This window comes from Astyanax mexicanus, chromosome 11 (genome assembly GCF_023375975.1).
Source record: "Astyanax mexicanus isolate ESR-SI-001 chromosome 11, AstMex3_surface, whole genome shotgun sequence".
Classification (NCBI taxonomy): Eukaryota; Metazoa; Chordata; class Actinopteri; order Characiformes; family Acestrorhamphidae; genus Astyanax; species Astyanax mexicanus.
The window spans coordinates 42,718,377-42,738,719 of NC_064418.1; the positions used below are offsets into that span (position 1 = coordinate 42,718,377).

Genomic DNA, 20,343 nt, shown 5'->3' on the forward strand with positions numbered 1-20,343 from the left:
CACACACATCACCACAGCCAACCATCAAACTGGTTGGTCTAATCATACTGGTTAAAACAGGTTATATTTTCTGGTAAAAGGGGAATGGTGAGCTGGATATGTGTGTCTGGTAATATTCCTTCACCAAGGAGCTTCTGTTCCACAGTAAGTGTAACCTTTAGTCATTTGCTTGTTTTGCAAATCATGCATAAAAGCGCACGAGATGCGTAAAAACGCACAGAAGATGAGTAAAAGACATTAATCTGATTAATGATCTGGACCCAGTTTAAAGGGCCAAATTTTAGTTTTATTTTATATTTTAAGAATTATTTTTCCCTAACTGCATGAAATAAATAAAATATTGGTGTTATTTGTTTCTGCCATATGTTTAATAGGATGTTTATTGATTTATGCTCCAGTGTTTATCTTATGCTTCAATGTGTTTCTCTTATGATTCAGTGTGTACACAAAGCTTGTCTTCAAATTTGTCATATAATTTAGTTTATTGAAGTTTTTCAGATGGATTGGCCTGGAGCGAGGGGTAAAGACTTTATAAAGAGGAGGTACAGCCAGTGTAGGGGAACATGACGACGCCCAAAATAACACGGAGATTTTCAAATTGGAGATGCCCAAATGACACTTGGAACTGCCAAAAAAAGGCCCTTTTTAACCACTTTTTAAATATACTGATTATTAATGTGGCTACAAGAACACTTTAGTGAAACTAAAGCATTATGCTTAGCATACTTTAATCTACTTTTTTTCCACTATAGGGCAGTCAACGGGGAGAAACCCTTAGTTCATGAGCGGTGGGACGCGCGCAGGTTATAACTGAACGCAGGGAAGCGTGTTGGAAGCAGATCATTTTCGCCATTTCCACATTTATTTGAGCACATTTTCAGCTTGATTAGTTTGTTGTGATCGTGATAAGCCACATAACACAAAAACAGGCATGAACATTTACCTTAGAAAAACCCTGTTGTTCCAAAAACCTTTTTCAACAGGGATAAAAAGGGCGGGTTTACCGCAGCGCTACAGACTGGAATTCAATGACTTCTGAATTGAATAAAGTATAAGAAAGGTGAGTTGGTGTTCAAGACCAAAATGAGCTGCATATTTAACGCCTGTAAAGAAGGCACCGTTTTCATTGTTGAAAACTTAATTTATATTAAGGGAAAATAGAAAATTGAGTTTACAAATGAGAAATTTACACAGAACCCAGATGCACGTAAAACAAATAATAGCTAGTACTAATTTTACATCGAGAAAGGTTTAGAAGTTTGTGCTCGTCTTGTGTGAAATACTACAATACATTACAATAAAATGCAAATGCTTTAGTACAATTGCAAGTAATCAATTGCAGAGCCATGAGATTTTCAAAGCAAGATCATTTATTGAAATTCCACAACACAAACAGCAAAACACTTCAAGGCATAACTCAATATTTTATTAAAATTATAAAAAAAAAAAAAAAAAAAAAAAAAAAAAAGGTCTGGGCTCTTATGGATTCAGGAAAGTGAACCAATTAAGCAAGCAACAAAAAGTAGTCCAGCAACCTAGAAGCTAAACAGACTGGACAGAGCAAGCCAACAGAAAAAGCTAATTAGTAGCTAAACAGATTATAAAAGGAAACAATCTAGCCAAACATGGAAACAAACAAGCAAACAGCTTGGATAAACCTAAAACCAGAAAAAAGGTTACATAACCATGTAATCTGAGAATTAAAAAAACAAGAAAGCCAGTAGCCAAACAGGCTATAAACTCAACAAGCTAATATCAGAGTACATTATGGGCAGAACAAACTAGTCACTGAACAGACTGAATAAACAATCAGTTAGAAACTAAGCTACAACAGTGCAATCAATAAACTCAGAAAAACAGACATGCAATTAAACACCACAAAAACCCAAGAACCATTAAGGGTCAAAGCAAATTTTAAATTACCACACTAAAATCAAGTTACATTACCCAAACATTATAGGGAAAGTCCCAGTGCAAGACATGCTAAACACCACTGAGCCCCAACCTACAGTTCTGTAAATAAGTGAAATTATTAGTTAAGAACTAACAGTACAGCACCTATTAAAATAACTCACAAATAAATCAACTTCCAATAAACAACTTCTGAATATTACAACACTACAACCTTACCTTCCAAGCTACCCCACAAAAACCCTATCACAGTCCTTGGACTGGGCTTAAATAGTACCACACCAGAAGTGGTGTGATGTCACTTCCAGGTATTTTGGAGGGAAACCTGCACATAAAAGCCTCCCAGGTATAAGTGTTATTTATTTATTTATTTTTTAAACAAAGATCTGGGTAGTTCTTGCTACAGAAAGCTGCAGGTGAGCACACTGTGTTTAGTAATATGATAATTGAACAAGCTTGATGCAAAAAATGTGAAATATTTTTTGTAAGAATTAAGATTATTGAAGCCTTAACATGCATGTTTTTACTGACCTTTTAATTTTTTTTTCTTTTCTTTTTTTGTAGGTTTTACTTTCTATCTTTTGGATGGTGTCACTCTCTGCGTGCTGGTTGTTCATGTACATTTTAAACCTCAAATAAATCTGTTTGTATATGTGGTCAACCAATTAAAAAGGCAAGAAACAATATATTGTGTTTTTTTTTTTTTTTCTTGATTTATTAAAAAAAAATGTTTGCATGGTGGTATTTTTGAAGGGGAACAAAATTGTGTGATGTATGACTGGCAAACTGACGTTTATTTAAGCAATAGACACGAGAGGGAGTGCCTACGACCGAATCACAGCAGTGATGTTATTCGTGATAACACACGACCTCGAGTGTTCTATTGCTTTTATACAACAGATTCTTTTTACAAAATGAATAAAGAAAATAAAAGTCAATCAAACTTTAAGAAATTCAGAATGAATATGCTTTAATATGGACTGTGCCTTCCACCAAAAAGTAGTTCCAACAGAACTGAAACTTAACTACAAAGCGGTGTATGGTTTATACAGACTAACACCACGAAAGTTAGCTTGAAAACAAAATTAGGAATAAGTGAAGTTGGTAACGTTAGGACCGTGAAATAACGCTAATACTCTCCTCTCCTGCTCTGTGGAGTCGTCTTCAGGTGAAAGCTGCGCATTTTTTGAGCATTTCTGCCTGTTTGACTGGGTGGTGTTGGTTTTTAGCTATCAGGCTGGAGTGTGGTTAGGTTAGCGTAGCTTGCTTTAGCTCAGCATTAGCCTAGCCTGGCTGGTTAGCGTTCTGGCTGTCAGACGGCTGTAACTGAGCGATTTCCTTTCCCTTTTTTCCAGGAAAGACGAGCCAGCGCTGCGGGCGAGCGTGCCGCGGGCGAGCGTGCCGCGGCTGAGCTGTAGCCTGTGCTAAGCTAACGCTGCTGCGGGTGTCCTGTGTATATACGCCGTTACTCGGCAACGCGCCAGCGGAGTGATACAGGTTTAGTGTGAGAAGGCCGTGATGTTATCACGAATATCATCACGGCTAGATCACTTCTCAACCAATCAGATTGTGAGGTCGGAACTTACTGTTGTATAAAACTTTGTATCTATTTAACCTTACAAACACAAGTAATGTGTCCAAGAAGAGACATGCCTTTTGAGAAAAAACATACAAGCTGAGACAATTACACCGACAGAACATCCTTTTTATCAGGGTCATTATTTTACTAATGAGCCACAAGGGGAGCAACAAGACCAATAACCTTTTAAGTTATAGAGGACACAAGTTTTTATTCAGATTTGTATTCTGTAATTGTGGTGAAATTTGGTAACTTTTGGACCATTTAAAAGAAATGTAAAATTAATTTCTTAGTAACAAATGATTTAAATCTTTTTCATTCAGTGCCTTGTTGAAATGAAGTGTAAAATGACAGAATATGAAACAGATAAAGCAGAAGTAGTATTGACCCAACCATATAGAAAGAAGTTAGACATAGCACTGAGGAATAGTAGAGTTTTAAGGAGTTCTGAATTGTGCTTTCTGTAATTAAATGAGCAGTAAGTTCTGATGCTGTTAGTTTCAATACTTGACCACAAGAGGGGGGTGTTGGTCAACACTTGATTTTGGCATTTATCAAATATACTATGGAAACAGACAAAACACAAACCACAAATTATTTTTTTTGTTTTATCTCTTAAATTTTTAATCATTATATGTAGATCTAACTTTCTAATCATAACACATGTATTAGAGCTGTGCAAATTGATCATTTTGTTTCCAAACAGTATGATAGTACAGTATAACTGTATGATTATTGGCTGTGCTGTTGTCTAAATCTTTCTTTCTGATGTTAAATAAGTGTACAAGTGTGTTTTGTGTAATATTAGTATTGGGACTAATACTTTAGGAATTTTTTTACAAAATTTAAGAAAGACAGCAGCCTTTTTTTCAGTGAAGTTTCTCCAGCACTGAGACTGGAGCAATATTAGCATTAGCCGCTAATGCTCGTTCAGAGGTGAGTATTATCGGCATGTAGCCTGCTGCTTACCCTGGCTAGCACTGCTGGAGCACCGTTAGCATTAGCCTCTAACCACGCTAAGCGCTAGCTCTTTTGCCATTCAGAGGTGAGTTTATCAGAATGTAGCCTGCTTGTTTACAGTGTTAAAACAAGCTACGTGGGACGAACCGCTAGCTAATATTGTCCTGGCTTACTGGAACACTCAGGGTTCCTCAGTGTAGAGCTGTTGGGCTGCATTAGCTGCTGACCGCTAGCGCTAATGGCGTTAGCTAATGCTAATGCTTCAGCCTTCAGTGCTGGAGAAATTTTGACTCTAAGCTTACTGTAAATAAACAGAAGTGCTTTACTCACCCAAATAAACAATTTTCAGGAGAGAAATCTGTGTAGATTAACATCAAGCGCTTGTTTGACTTAAAAGGAAATGGTTATTATAAGCATTATAGTTTTGTTCACTTAGCTTAGCTTTACTCAACTTTACGCAACCTAATCCACCACCACCCAGCAGCAAAACCTGCTGAATTTGAAGGAAAACATGGCGACACCTCTGTTCCTTACTAGTGTTGCATAAAATACGCCCTATAATCTTGTGCTCATTTATGAAAATATACCAGAAAATAGACGCTCATTGATAGTGCACCTTATAATCTGGTGCACCTCATAGTGCAAAAAAATATGGTAATAAGGTAGAACACAGTATTGTTTATTGTGATCATTCAATGGTTTGGAATTTAGTGTAGACTCACAAGACACTTTCATGTGAATTTGTTAGTGGTGTCAATTGTTTGAAAAACAATCAGTTTAATCACAGCGGTATTCTGTGATTAATTGTGTTAATTGTGAACGCACACACACACTCTACACTTGAGATGCTTTGGAAAATCTGGCATTTACCCGCTGACATCATAAAAAACACTTTATGGCCATAACCAGATGAGATTATTTTCTCCTGGGGTCCTCTGTGGTTTTATTCCCGTCCGTAATGACCATGTATGTGTTTTTCTCAGACGTCCTTTGAGAAAATTACAGGCAGAATTTGAGCACGCGTTTCCACAGAGATCCACGTAAACACAACACAGAGTGCAAATGGAGGAGCTACTGAACGCGATGTCATGTGACCGAGAAAGCCAAAAACTCACTGGTCCTCCTGTTTTTTCAATTGCAGTCAGGATGCAAGAGTTTTATCACTGAGTAGAAGTGTGAAATATTTTTCACAGACGTCCCCCTGAGAAACTAATCCCGTCCAGAAACACACTTAAACTCACATTCTAGTATACCTATTGCTACTCTATATGGATAAAATATTAGGACACCTGCTAATAATACCATAATACCCTAATATAAATACCCTTGAGGTTAAAAAGAAGGTGTCCATATATCGTATAATTGAGTAAGTTGAGCTTTTTACTTGTTAAAATTCTCATCTCTTTGTTTCAGCTCCCAGATGTTCCCACAATGAGAGAGAGAGAAAGAGAGAGAGAAAGAGGGAGACGGGAGTGGGGTGGAGTAGAGCAGGGCAGTGTACTGGAGAGTAGTAAAGGATTAGAGGAACAGCAGAACCTCTTACAGCTCTGCAGACTCTTCAAGGTGAAGGTAAGAACTGGATGGTAACATGGTTTAAACCATGTCTATGCTAAAATTATTTTCAGATTTTAGCTTCTTTCTCTCTGCATGTTTAATCTCCTGTCTAATATCTGTTTAGATGGTCTTTCAATGCTTGATTTTTAATCAAACTCTAAATAGTGGTGTGGGGAGTTTAACCCACAATTGGTTTGGTATTCCAAACCAAATCAACACCAGCGTTTGTCACGTACATTGTTGACTAGGCTACTAGCAGGGAAATGGTTTGATGCACAAATATATCCTCACATACAGCTCTGGAAAAAAATTAAGAGACCACTTCAGTTTCCCTGATTTTGCTATTTTTAGGTTGATGTTTAAGTAAAATAAACATTGTTGTTTTATTCTGTAAACTACGGACAACATTTCTCCCAAATTCCAAATAAAAATATTGCCATTTAGAGCATTTATTTACAGAAAACGAGAAATGGCTGAAATAACAAAAAAGATGCAGAGCTTTCAGACCTCAAATAATGCAAGGAAAACAAGTTTATATTCATAAAGTTTTAAGAGTCCATAAATCCATATTTGGTGGAATAACAATTTTCATGCATCTTGGCATGTTCTCCTCCACCAGTCTTACACACTGCATTTGGATATCTTTGGGATTTACTTTACTCCTGGTGCAGAAATTCAAGCAGTTCAGCTTGGTTTGATGGCGTATGATCATACATCTTCCTCTTGATTATATTCCAGAGGTTTTCAAGTTTGTAAAATCAAAGAAACTCATCATATTTTTTTCCAGAGCTGTTTATTAGAAATTCAGCATCAGGAGTCAGGAGGCTGGATGGTCAGAGTTTCAGATGTTGCGAGTTTATTTGCGTTCAGACTGAAAATCATATCCTGCAAAGGTTATACTGTTAACAGTGTGTTAGTAGTTTGGTCCAGTCCATTCCTCCAATTGCATAGACTTTTAATGTTTAAGTAGACTGAGGTTAGTTGGGGGGAGTAGGTGTGAAAGAAGATAAGAAGGGAAGGGGTGATATCCTCACATATCCTAAAAAAAAAGAATATATAATATATAAAAGTAAACCAGAGATGCCAAATGACATGGAATTAGATTTTAGATCTAATTTTGATCAATTACATTTACACAGTGTAGAAAAGAATATAGCAGTGTAAGTAAGTAGGAATAAGTAGACATGTTTAAGTAAACATTGGTTTGTGTAAAATTCAGGTAATAATGATGTGAAACATAGGCCTGTCTTGATAATTACATTATTGATGTGTTATACATTCATATGTATGGATACATCAAACAAACTAAACTTTTTCTTTTTTTTAATACAAAAAAAATTACTGCTTTTTAACTTAAAAACATTATTGTATTATGCTGTTTTATTATCATTATTTAACTGGCACAAAATGGCAAATAGCTGTAGTTACGAGCCTAGTGCAATATTTTTCTGTGCAACTGAGCAAGAGGTAATATAATAATTACACAAATTTCAATATTAAAATTCAGTAAAAAATTATTCCAGTTACAAGCTTCTTTCTCTTATTTTTGGCTTGTTCAGTTCATTGAAAAAAAAAACAATACATACATGCAGATGACCAAGCAGATAACCACAGGCCAAATCAGCAAACCACAATATCACCACCAAGTCACTAAACATAAGGTTGAATACATAAGGTTGAATGATGTTGCTTTTGTCTGTAACCAGGCAAATAGCAGTTTAAGCATCCAAAGGGTTTTTTTATGCTTTAACTGTTGTTTTGCCAACATGTTCTAGCAAATATGATTAGTCCAGGCTGAGCCTAAAGACTACAGTTTACAGTTACAGACCTTTTCTTAAATCTGGAATGCAAAACTACCCAGTAAAACCTAAAAATGTTATCTGAATGGGTCTTGTCCGTTATCTCTGGTCGCCTTGTCACTTACAGCATTGCATTGTCTCCACAGATGAAAGACTCTTAGCAAAATGAAGTAAACTGAGCGCACAGCTTGTTCTCATTGGACGTCATCAGGCTGGAATGTAAGTGCTAAGCACAGGTCACATCAGCAGCAAAGAAAACGGCATTATATTGCTACTGTTTTGCAAATATATTTAATTATAAGAAAACACTGTTTTAAAAAAAAGAAGGTTTTGGGGGCTTCCAGTCATGATTTTTAACCAGGTGTTGGTATAATGAGAACTATAAATAACACTAGACTCCATTTAAAGAGCTTTGGAGAAGATGTAATGAATGCAGTGATGTCAAACCACAAATTTTGGAATAAACATAAAGTTCTGGAAAAAAATTAAGAGACCACTTTAATTTCTGAATAAGTTTCTCTGATTTTTCTATTTATAGGTTTATGTTTCAGTAAAATGAACATTGTTGTTTTATTCTATAAAATACAGATAACATTTCTTCCAAATTCCAAATAAAAATATTGTCATTTAGAGCATTTATTTGCAGAAAATGAGAAATGGCTGAAATAACAAAAAAAGATGCGGAGCTTTCAGACCTCAAATAATGCAAGTTTATATTCATAAAGTTTTAGATGTTCAGAAACCAATATTTGGTGGAATAACTCTGGTTTTTAATCACAGTTTTCATGCATCTTGGCATGTTCTCCTCCATCAGTCTTACACACTGCTTTTGGATAACTTTATGCCTTTACTCCTGGTGCAAAAATTCAAGCAGTTCAGCTTGGTTTGATGGCTTGTGATCATCCATCTTCCTCTTGATTATATTCCAGAGGTTTTTAATTTGGTAGAATCAAGGAAAAACAACATCATCAAGTGGTCTTTTTTTCCTGAGCTGTAAGTGTGTCTATTCTAATATTAGTGTTTTAAACAGTATATCTATGATCTCATTCTCAGGTTAAGATGTTGGAGGCCACCCTGTGTTTGCAGCTGTTTGTTGCCCTGCTCGTTGTGTCCAGAATTAATGGTAGGTAAAGAAAGGCAGAGAACATTTACAGTGTCCCTATTACATTAAATGTCGTAAGTCAGGCAAGACATGTTCAGTATCTGGGGTCTGCTTCTTATTTTTGCACAGGATCTTTGAGTCTAATGTAGCCAAATATAAATAGATGCTTCTTGTAAACACACTCATTTCAAAGCGTGTCAAGCTGCTAAGTTAGGGTGATGATATTTTAGATTATGAAAATAAAAGAGACTTGGGACAGAAGCACATCAGTCGTGGTTAACTTATGTGTTTTAAAATATATTTAAATAAGTGTTTAATTACAACCGCCTTTTAAAGTTTTGTTTCTGTTTTATTTAGTTTTACGCTAATGCAAAAATTAATTAAGTGCAAAAAAAAGTTAAGAAATAAAACACAGTAAAAAGGCAAGCTGGTATGTTTTTATACAAAATGGAACTATGGAAATGACCAAAAATACAGCTAAAATAAAACTTTTAAATTTGCCAATAGTACTGTTTTTAGCAAGGATGTCATTTTTTCAGATAATGATGCAACAGCTCATTAATAATGATGTTTGAGACAAATGTTTGATAGTTTGGCCATTAACTTTATAGATCCAGTGCAAAACAGTCAAAGCTAACGTTAGATTTTTTTTGTAAAACTCTTGTTTGTATTAAAGAAAATTATATATATATATACGTATATATATATATATATGTATGTATATATATATATATATATATATATATATATATATATATATATATACGTATATATAAGTATATATATATATATATATATATATATATATATATATATATATACGTATATATACGTATATATATATATATATATATATATTAATCCCTCATATCATATCAGTTTTACTGCTGTTTTTAACCTCAGGCAGGGTCGTGGCTCCAGGTCGTCAGGAGGCTGTTGTAGAGCGGCCCTTCACCCTCACCTGCACACTGGCGAAGACTAAAGGGGAATCAATCAAACAGGTGCGCTGGCTGGACATGCACAACCAGACACTGATCTCCTATATACCCGGTCAGCCGGCCACTGTGAGTGGACAGCAGCACGTCGAGCTGGGGACTGGATCCCGGGAGACCAGCAACGTGATCATCAAGCGCGTCAGCCACAGGGACGAGGGCTGCTACACCTGCATCTTCGATGTGACTCCGTCCGGGTCTAAAGAGGGACACACGTGCCTGACGGTCACTGGTGAGTCTCGAGAGACACACAGCCATGCCTGTGCTACATTTACATTCAGGACATTTGGGGGATGATCTTATCCAGAGTGATTTATGGTTGAATGAAGTTACACAGGTAGGAGAATTTAGAATTAGGAGTCTACAAGTACACTGACAAAAAATGATGAGTAAAATTTACTTAAAAAAAGTTTTGCAACTTTCTGCATTTGCTTTTTTTTAAAAGTATATTTAATTTCAGATAAATTTCAGTAACTTCAACTCGGTTTCATAACTTAAGTTTTACTAGTAAAAGAATGAATTACATGCAGTCCATGTGTTGAGACCGTGTATTATGTTTGTTTTAACTAAAAATATTTAAATTTCAGGAATTATAATATATTATGTATCATAAATTATTTGAGTAATATTTTATAAATCAAGTAATTGTAATTAGGTAGTATTGTATGCAGAAATTAAGTAAAGGTTACTAAAAGAAAGGATTGATTCAGCAAAAATAAATTAAGTAAAGTTTACTAAAAGAAAAGATTGACTGTAGTTCAGTTCACTTATTTCTATTTAACATTTAAGTCTTAAAACTGAGTTGAAGTTACTTAATTTATTTGAAATTAAATTTTCTTAAAAAAAAAGCAAATGCAGAAAGTTGCGAAACTTTTTTTTAAAGTAGATTTTACTCATCATTTTTTTCAGTGTAGGTAAGCCTGTCATGATACTATAATGAGCATAAATAAAATGATATTTTAACACAATTTTATCACTCTGATGCACTATATTGCTAAAAGTATTCGCTCACCCATCCAAATCATTGCACTCAGGTTCCAGTCACTTTCATGGCCACAGATTTATAATAAAAAACAAGCAGCATGCAGCTAGTCATGCAGACTGCTTCTACAATCATAAGTGAAAGAAAGAATGGGTCTCTCTCAGGAGCTCAGTGAACTCCAGCACTGTGGTACTGTGATAGAATGCAGCACCTGTGCAGCAACAAGTCCAGTTGTGAAATTTAACAAATCACTACTAAATATTCCACAGCCAACTGTCAGTGATAATATAACACAGTGAAAGAGACTGAAAACAACAGCGACTCTGTGCTCTGTCAGTATAAAATAACAGAGCAAAGTCAAGGTATGTATGACAAAACACATTAAGCATCTCTTGTCCAGCATAGTGAACATGTGTTACACTATATAGTGCTGGTAATGCTGATAAACCAGCTTGGTGATGCTGGTTAAACAGGGATATACTGGGCTGGTTATCTTGGTCAGGTTAAAAAACAAAAACATACTCTGTACTTTTCAGCAGAAAACTATAATCTAAAAAAAGTAAAAATATTACTTTTTCACTCCATAAAACATGTTTTTCTGACAGTTTCTTTGTTTATTTTTCACTCAGAACTCATTCGACCGAACATATTTCTTTCAAAAGTATGAACTCAATGCAGAATCTGTCTAAAACAGCAGTGGTATGTGACTGGCAGTGGCATGTAGCCATGCAAACTTGCTCAACGAAATCAAAGGAGAGCTTTGTCAGTCACTTAAATTAGTTTAAGATGGGACCTGTGAAGCAAGATTTCTGCACTCTTTGGGTCACCTTTTTCTTATGTATTTTTTTTTATTATATAAAAGTGCAAGATGTTGCTACATCCCTCATTTACAGTCCTGTGTTTTTTTAAATTAAGACAACAATTCTAATTACACTATAATCTAATATAATTTTAAATAATCCGCTAATTTCATCCACGCTTAATTTTTCTCCAAATTGTCCCTGTATTTGAGCAAGAATGCATCACATGAAACAGGAAACATAGAATCAGTAGCTTAAAGCCTCTCTGCTATATTCAGAACCACACTGTTGAGGATATGAATGAAGTATTGTAGGAACCAAATGTTCACAGGGTAGAATGTGGGGCCTCCATGTCTCTGATTGGTCAGAAGAATTTGTTGGGCCAATCGGTTCATAATTTAAACTCTATTTCTTACTTGTCTCTGTTTCCCTATTCATTTGTCACCATATTATTCCATAGAAAATGAATTGAATTAAACTTAAAAGTTTTTAGGTTGATGTAACACTGTATTTGTTTTTCAAAAAGAATACCCAGTCAACCAAAAACCAGTGTTTTATAAGTTAGTTTCTTATTTTCTAGCCTCCAATTTGGAGGGTCAATTACCCATTACCTGTTTATATGAACTCCCCTATCACTAGCCCCCAACACTTTCATTGTGAGGATAATATAAAACTAGGATTAACATGTGACCGAATGTGTTCTTTTGGACTCAATTGGCTCCGTGGATCATGGTGACAGTGCTTAGTCCTCTGGACCACTTAACAACCCCCTATTTACTTGTTTAGTACAACAAGAAAAGTAATCAAGTGATCAAATCAGAGCTTGTATTAAAGCCAGGTTAGTGCAGACGTGTTCTTCAGAAAGCTTTAGTGATTTCTCCAAGTCTTTGTGCTTCAGATGATTGTGGTCAGCTCTGAGAATCTGTCAGTTTTTGGACTTAGCTGAACCTGGGTGTGTTTCCTTTGCATGCCTATGAATATTTATGTCTTTGCTCGCCTGGCTTTAGGGGCACAGAAAGGATTTGGTGTTCCAATAAATGGTCTATTTTTTTCGTGTCAGAGAAATCTTCTGAACAAAGCCTGGAACACTTTGCTCTTTGCCTTTTCTCCAGCATCCCAACAGCATGATAAACCCAGGGGAAAAGCTTTCTGAGAAAAACATCTCTCAGGAGTTTTTTGTAAGAATTTCAGAAGCTTATTGCCAATAATCTGGTTCTACTTTTCTCTATTTTCCATCATTTTTCATAAGCTTCTGTTACACCGGTGGAGAGCTTCATAGTTGCACTAGATGTCAGAGAATGATGAATTATATGGACCAGGATGACCTTCTTATGAAGATAACTACAGCACTTCTCTTCTATTATTCATAGTAGATGTGTATAGGCTTTTGCCAGAGTTTGCTCTGAAATGAAAGGGTAATTAGAGGGAGTTAATATCCCAGTATTTGTTATAACACCCTCAATGCTGGAATGGTTGTTTCAATACAAGATATTGGAGAATTGTTGTTTGAATTTGATTGCACTGAGATACTGGTGCTATTGTTTTAGTCCCCCTCAAGTTCAGGACAAAGCTACTGAATACAGCATAGTTCCAGTGATCCACAGCTAAATATTTGAGAGCGTTTAAACCCCTTTAAAGCTGATCATTGGCATTGGGCATTTTACAAGAAATGTGTGATGTGTTTTCTTGTGAGTACAGTTAAACATGGTCTGCATGCTCATGGAACTGATGGTTTAAAAAAAAAAGAAGTTGTTCTCCAAACAACCCAACATTGTAGCATCCTTTAAATGTAACAATCATAGAAATAGCAACACCATATGTAGCTACCAATAGGCAGGTGCTTGAAATACCATAACAATCAGTGAATCACACTGTAACACAACTAGCTTTCACCTAGGATATCATAGCAACCATATGGGATACTATAGTAGCCACTTAAGAGAAGATGTTTATATAAAATCAAAGTCACACCATCAATTAAAAAGGTTTAAATGTCAGAATTTGAGGTGATTTTCTGTCTATTTGGCTATTTCTTATTCGTCTGGACTCTCATGATTCAACTTGTGATCAACAAGTTGTGGAGACGTCGCTCTTATTTGTACTGTCTAGGCAAATCTTTTGTCTGGAGTTCAGATTAGAACCCATTTGTCATGGCTTCCACTGTGGAACCACATTACTGTGGTTGTTAGATCTACTCAAATAAAACTGTATTATCATTAAACACCCTTGTCTTTATCTAAAGCTCTTCTGGACCAGGTGCTCCAGTCTTTAGTAATATAGACTCAGGCTTGTAGCGACTGTCCGAATGTAAAATATGTGTTTGGTCTGGCAGTCTCTGTTTGTTCTTATTGCTGCAGATCTTGAGGGAATGAAGTTGTAGCAACTTTACACTTGCCTGTCCCAGTCTTAAGTAATGCTTGGTCCCTGTGGTGGAGTCTGGATGAAAATATGAGTTTTAGATATTGGAAGCAGCTGCTGGGTCAGGTAGAGGTCTTGAGGAAATTAAGGCTTGATGAGCATCAGTGCATGTTTGTGTGCTTACACTCTCATTTAAAATCTTGAAAACAGGCTTTCTTTCATAAATAGCTGTAATTTTTATGGCCACAGTGTACTTCTTGCAGAAAAAAATGTTTACTTGGCTTTGGAAACGAATATTTCGTAAACAGTCACAGACATTGCACGGTAGATTCTCTCACCTTCACTGAGACGTTTTCAAGATATCAAGATCTCTTTCCAACCCCAGATTGTTTGTTTTGATTGTGTGATGCATGATTGTATAGAGCTTTTGATTGTTTTTTGCATAGCCAACAGATTTTTGTGGAAGTTTCACCTATAGGAATACATAAAAAACGGTTTGCAAACATTATAGCACCCTTCAAATGTAACAATGATAGAAATATATTTCTAATACTGAGCCATCAACATGAGGTACCACAGCAACCACCCAGCAACATAGGGTGTATATGTATGCTGGGTGGCTTATGTAGCTACTAATAGGTAGGGGTTTAAAATACCATAACAGTCAGTGAAACACACTGTACTACTAGCTTCCACTCAGAAACACCATAGCAACCACCAAGAGTATCATAGCAACCACCTGGGATGTTATAGTAGACACTTTACGAACACCAACAACCACTAAGCGACACCATCACATCTGGCTAACACCCCCATGAAAACCACCTGGAACACCATAGTAACACCATAGCAACTGCCTAGCAACTGCCTGGAAGTAGAATCCACTTCAGCTTTTTAAGTTGAGATATTCGGTACATTAAATTGGCATTAATTCAATGTCAGTGCTTTACTGCTTTCTCAGTCCCTGGTCATTTTGCTTGACACATCAAAATATTTCTAATAAATTGATATATCACATCTTTTTAATGTATTTATCCACAAGTAAATAGTTTTTATAGTATTAAACATGTTAATTTCCTTATTAAATGCACACATTTGTGTATTATCCAGCTATCTCTGTCTGTTTCAGCATCAGTGACTCAGGACGGCAATAAGACGGCGGTCAGTGGAAAGCAGGCGTCGCTGTCCTGTCAGTATGGCCTGCCTGAGAAGGTGGAGCAGGTGCTGTGGAAGAAGCTGGCAGGGCGTGGTGAAAGTCAGGAGGTGGCATCGTACGCTAAGCGCAGTGGCCCCACCGTAAATGAGGATTATGCTGACCGCACAAGCCTGAGCCACTCGCTGTCAGACTCTCAGCTCACCTTACGGCCGGTGAGGACCGAGGACGAGGGCTGCTACTCCTGCGAGTTCCACACCTTCTCCGAGGGCATCAAGAGCGCCACCACCTGCCTCACTATTTTTGGTATGTTCTGCACTTGTAGCATCAAGGGCTCTATGTTGACTTTACATTTTTGTACTATACAGTACCCTTTTTTAATATACAATATGTTTTTAGAGGCTCTTTGAAGGACCATATCACTGCTACCTCACAGAAAACAAAGCAACTTTACAGAGAAGAAAGGCATGAATAGAACCTAGATAACAGTCAACCGTCAGACGTTCATTGCTATCTTGGCAACACAGGCGCTCCAGGTAGTTGAGCCATTAAAATAGCAATCTGCCAAAGTCAGCACATCTGCCTCTTAAAGGAAATGCACAGTGACACACTGATAGGTATATTTCATGTTACACTCAAAACACACCCATGATTAATTAATAGAATTAGTACATTCCTATTTGCACAATTTAAGCCATGCAACATGTATTTTTTAAGTCCTTGCGATTCCAAACACATACTGACACTCTCGAAATCAAACTGCGCGGTGTGTGGTTGATGGCTAATCTATAGATCGGAAAATAGGGCCCTTGACATAATTTTTTTTTCGTAATATTTGTTTAATCTTTTCACAAATGTGTATGCGAGTGCTAATGTACTGTGCTCTGTGTTTATTGGCTACTTTATAGACTATATAGTAACCTGTATTAGCAGAGTAACTAGCAGAGTCTGGAGGTGATGAGCTGATTTCCAGTATCAACAACACCAAAATCTTCTCTCAAGTCACTGTCAAATTTTACACGTTTGCCTAGTTTGATGAGGGCTTTCACAGAAGGGGGTAAATATAATGCTTCAGGACTGTAATGTAACAGTTTAGGGACATTTTGAATGTACTGTAGGCCAATAATTAATGTTATTCAATTGAATAGAATCACATTATGATACTTTATTTAAACAGTTTGAGTATGTATTTAACTACAGCATTAAAAATTCTAATATTCCACAAAACACACACTGTCCAGTCTATTAAGGGGTCCTGCTGTTTTGATTAATCTCAGGCAGTGACCCTTCGTGCCCACTCTTCTGTTTAAATATTAGATTCAGTTGTTTTTTTTTTTTGGTTTTTTTGGCCCGCCACAGATTCAGTTGGTTTTGACATTCAGTCAGACATTATTGTGGTATGAAAGGGGCATAAATACAAATCCACCCCAGTGTTCAACTGGTGAGCGAGGGAGAGAGGGAATACTGAACAATGCAGAGAAACAGAGAGAGAGAGAGAAGGAGAGAGACAGTGATAGAAGACTGGGGGAAGGGTGGTGGGGGATTGTGAAAGTAGCTGATTGTAGGAGGCTCCCACTGTGTGAGATGTGATTGAGGCTGTGAGTGAAATGCGTGATTGTGTTAGATACTGGCTCTCTGTGCTCTCTCACTGCTTCCTTCTTTACATCTTTCTTCTTCTCTTTCTTTTCTTTTGTTTTCAAGCTTTTACACACAAGAAATTCCTCCTAAATCTCTGCCATTCCATGGATTCTGTCTCTCCCTGTCTGTCTCTGTCTCTCTGTGACGTTTATAACACTATAAGGATTATTATTCTGTAACTTTATGCAAAGTAATGGAAACAAGCTGATTTGTTTCTTTATTATACCGCTGCAGAAAAAAAAACTGGAAGCATTAGATGTTGTGCAGAGTTTAAGAAGTTAAATTCCATTACAGACCACCACCTAATGCAATGCAATTGCAATAACGTCAACCACTTTTAAATAAATACTTCATCAAGCATGACAACCATATTTTACCCTAATTAGTAGTGGATATTTTTTTAAAGATGCCATAAAATGAATGTGTTAAGTATTTTAAGTTGTTTACTGTATAAATATTTAAGGCCCTATCTTACACCATGCGCAAGGAGTGTCCCAATGTTCATTGCTATCTTACACCCAGCCAACAGTCTATTTTCACTCATTTTGCCTGCTTAAACAGTAAAGGTACTTGTGAATATATCTACACTTATGAGGGTGGTCTTCTGGAAGTGAGGTGTGTTCAGTTAAATTTGGCAATGACTTTTTAACAGGCGTATCCCCAACAGCATTCTGTTCTGATGTGTTTATCTCTACTTTGGCTCAGCTGAGGTAGTCTTGTTTTTTTTTCTTAGCAAAAGGATGATGGAGAAAAAAAACATAAAACTTAAAAAAAAAAAAAAAAAACATTGGCAAGGATTTACTTTTAGTAACTTGTATTAGCAAGGTAGAGTAACTGAGTTAACAGATTATTGAGGTGATGAGCTGCTTTCCAGTATCAACAACACCAAATTCTTCTCTTAAGTCATTGTCAAATGTAGCAGTTTTGCCAAGTTTGATGAGGAATTTCACAGAAGGGGATAAATATAATGCGTCAAGACTGTGATGTAACAAGTTTTATAGCTCTGTTTCATGTTTATCCACAGTAAATAAGAAAATATATAAGATCTAACATGAATTCTTAACATAACAGTTCTATCTGTACCTGATATATTAATTACAGTATTTTAATCCTAATAGGCTTTTTTGCTCAGGACACACGTTTTTTTGCTCAGGACACCGTTTTTTCGATCAAGTCATTAAAAGGCCGAAGGGAATCCCTGTAGTTCCCAACGTCGGGCCGTGGCTTGAACATTTTTTGTTTGTGGAAATGGGAGTCGCGCCTACTTGTTTTAGTCAAAGGGAATGTAAAGTTTTACTGCCTAAACTTATAATACCTATATAATAATTTTTTTGATTTTTGTTACTTTGACCACCATGATGTGCACAAATCAGCCATTTATCTCCTGAAATCCTCCATGATTTTAACTAAGGCGATTAGTTCAAGACTCGTTTATGAATATACTGTAGATTTATTTTTATTTTAAGCTGTACTGATCTTGTTTGTGTACCTGATTGAATAAGGTACTATGTTAAACATATATATATATAAAAAAGCCATAATTCCTATCAGTCTCTTCACCCTCATAAAAAGCCTGTGTGCTCATTCGAAGTTCTGCAAATAAACCCAAATCGCTTCACTCCTCATAAAAATGAACTAGTGGTGTAGGTTTCCCAGCCCAACCCAAACTACTCGGCCAACACAAATTCTCATCATTTAAGTACCAAACCTTCTCCTCGGGTTCAGCTAATATAGAGCAGGCCGTCTGATGTCTTGAGGGAGAGTGTGCTGCCAGAACAAATGCATGAGCTTTGCTTGCTAACGCATACCAGGCATTCTTCCCAGACATACCTTCTCTCTCAGTCCCAGATCTACACTACTAACTATTTACCACATCAATATCTCTGTCCAGAGTGATGCTTCAGACAATAAATCATATTCACAAAGTTTCCCTAGACCTCAATTGTTCAAATTCAGCCAAGACCTGCTGGTGCCTGATGTTTGCTTCTTTAAGAAGGATAAAGCTGTGAAGAAAACAAATAACAGAAGCATGGGGCCAAAAGTTTAGCACTGGCCTTGATCTTCATAATCATAAATCTGCTTTAGATCATACAGAGTTGTTCAAGTAGGCTTGTTTTCATTGTTTCTGACACAACATAAGACGTAAGATGACTTACAGAGCATAGCCAAATATAGAGCATAGGCATATTACAACCTGATTTTCCATATGTTTTTGCTATAGGAGAAGGAGGTGGTGGATTCAAGCGCAGAGCAGAATGGATGGGTTTATTTTAATTATACATAGTTTACTCAGTCCAATTTATTTAATTATGTTAAAATGATTAATCACTTATGAAATATAATTTAATTTTGTTTATATTGTCACTTATTTTTTTAATAGTTATGTGGAACGAAAAAAAGTTAAAGTAAAGTAAGCAGGCTGGAATTTTAACTAGGTGGAAAATGAGTGAGAAGAAAATGCATAAAAAGAGATGTAGAAAAAAGGCGCCAAATATAAGAAAGATAAAGGCACTCTTGGCATATAAAATAAAAGGCATCTTTCAGCTCACAAGAAATAAAACAATAAACACAACAAAACTTACAACTCTCTCTTTCTTTACTTTGTTTAGTTCTAATAAACAATTATACTGGTGGCTTTCTTTTCTGATGAACACGCCCTTGGATTTATCCTTGTCTTGGGTTTCTTTTTTTACTTTTTCTTTTCTATTTTCCTTGTTGTATTTTCTTTTTTTCCCCTTTTCGTGTCTTGTCTTGTCTTGTCTTGTCTTGTCGTGTCTCGTCTCGTCTTTTCTTGTCGTGCTGTGCTCTGTCTTGTCTTGTCTTGTCTTTCCTTGTCTTGTCTTGTCTTTCCTTGTCTTGTCTTGTCTTGCCTTTCCTTGTCTTGTCTTGCCTTGTCTTGTCTTGCGTTGTCTTGTCTTTCCTTGTCTTGTCTTGTCTTGCGTTTTCTTGTCTTTCCTTGTCTTGTCTTGTCTTCCGTTGTCTTGTCTTTCCTTGTCTTGTATTGTCTTGTCTTGTCTTGCGTTGTCTTGTCTTTCCTTGTCTTGTCTTGTCTTGTGTAAGAGTGCAATGGCACTGGCTGTGCTATGACACAGCAGACTATGGCCCACCACTTTTTTATTTTGGCTAATCAATTAATTAATAATTAATTACAACAAATCAAATTAGACCTTATTAAATAAGTGACATAAAATAATTTCTTTCCATTTTTTACTTATTTAAACAGTAACCATACATATGAAGGATTTGCTAGGTTTCCAAATTCAACCTCCACATTAAGCACATTTATGGCAGCGAACACACTCTCACAGTAGTGTATAAAACAATAAGAAAACACTTTCAGAGAACTGCCTCCTCAGCCTCCTCAACACCCTAAAAGGGTTCAGAGGTGTGTCCTAATACTTCTGTCCATATTGAGTAACTCCATCACAACATTAGCTCCAGTGTAAAGCTAAAAAAGCACATTTCTAATATACAGTATTAGGACTAAGGGGAGTTGAATGTTGATGTGATATATT

General features: G+C 36.3%; 1 protein-coding gene across 2 annotated transcripts in view; it reads left to right on the forward strand.

The window, feature by feature from the left end:
• The first annotated feature begins 4,222 nt into the window (after window positions 1–4,222).
• Window positions 4,223–20,343, forward strand: part of zgc:113337 (Ig1_MRC-OX-2_like and Ig domain-containing protein) — a 32,977-nt gene continuing 16,856 nt past the window's right edge. Inside the window, exons 1-5 of one of the 2 annotated variants that reach the window (XM_022680103.2) lie at window positions 4,223–4,426; window positions 5,864–6,019; window positions 8,857–8,926; window positions 9,809–10,129; window positions 15,167–15,496. In XM_022680103.2, coding sequence (XP_022535824.2) covers window positions 5,882–6,019; window positions 8,857–8,926; window positions 9,809–10,129; window positions 15,167–15,496 — 859 coding nt within the window. In that variant the 5' untranslated portion in view covers window positions 4,223–4,426; window positions 5,864–5,881. Of the gene's footprint in view, window positions 4,427–5,863; window positions 6,020–7,949; window positions 8,023–8,856; window positions 8,927–9,808; window positions 10,130–15,166; window positions 15,497–20,343 lie in introns of those variants that run through there. The other variant, XM_022680104.2, reaches the window with a different exon arrangement.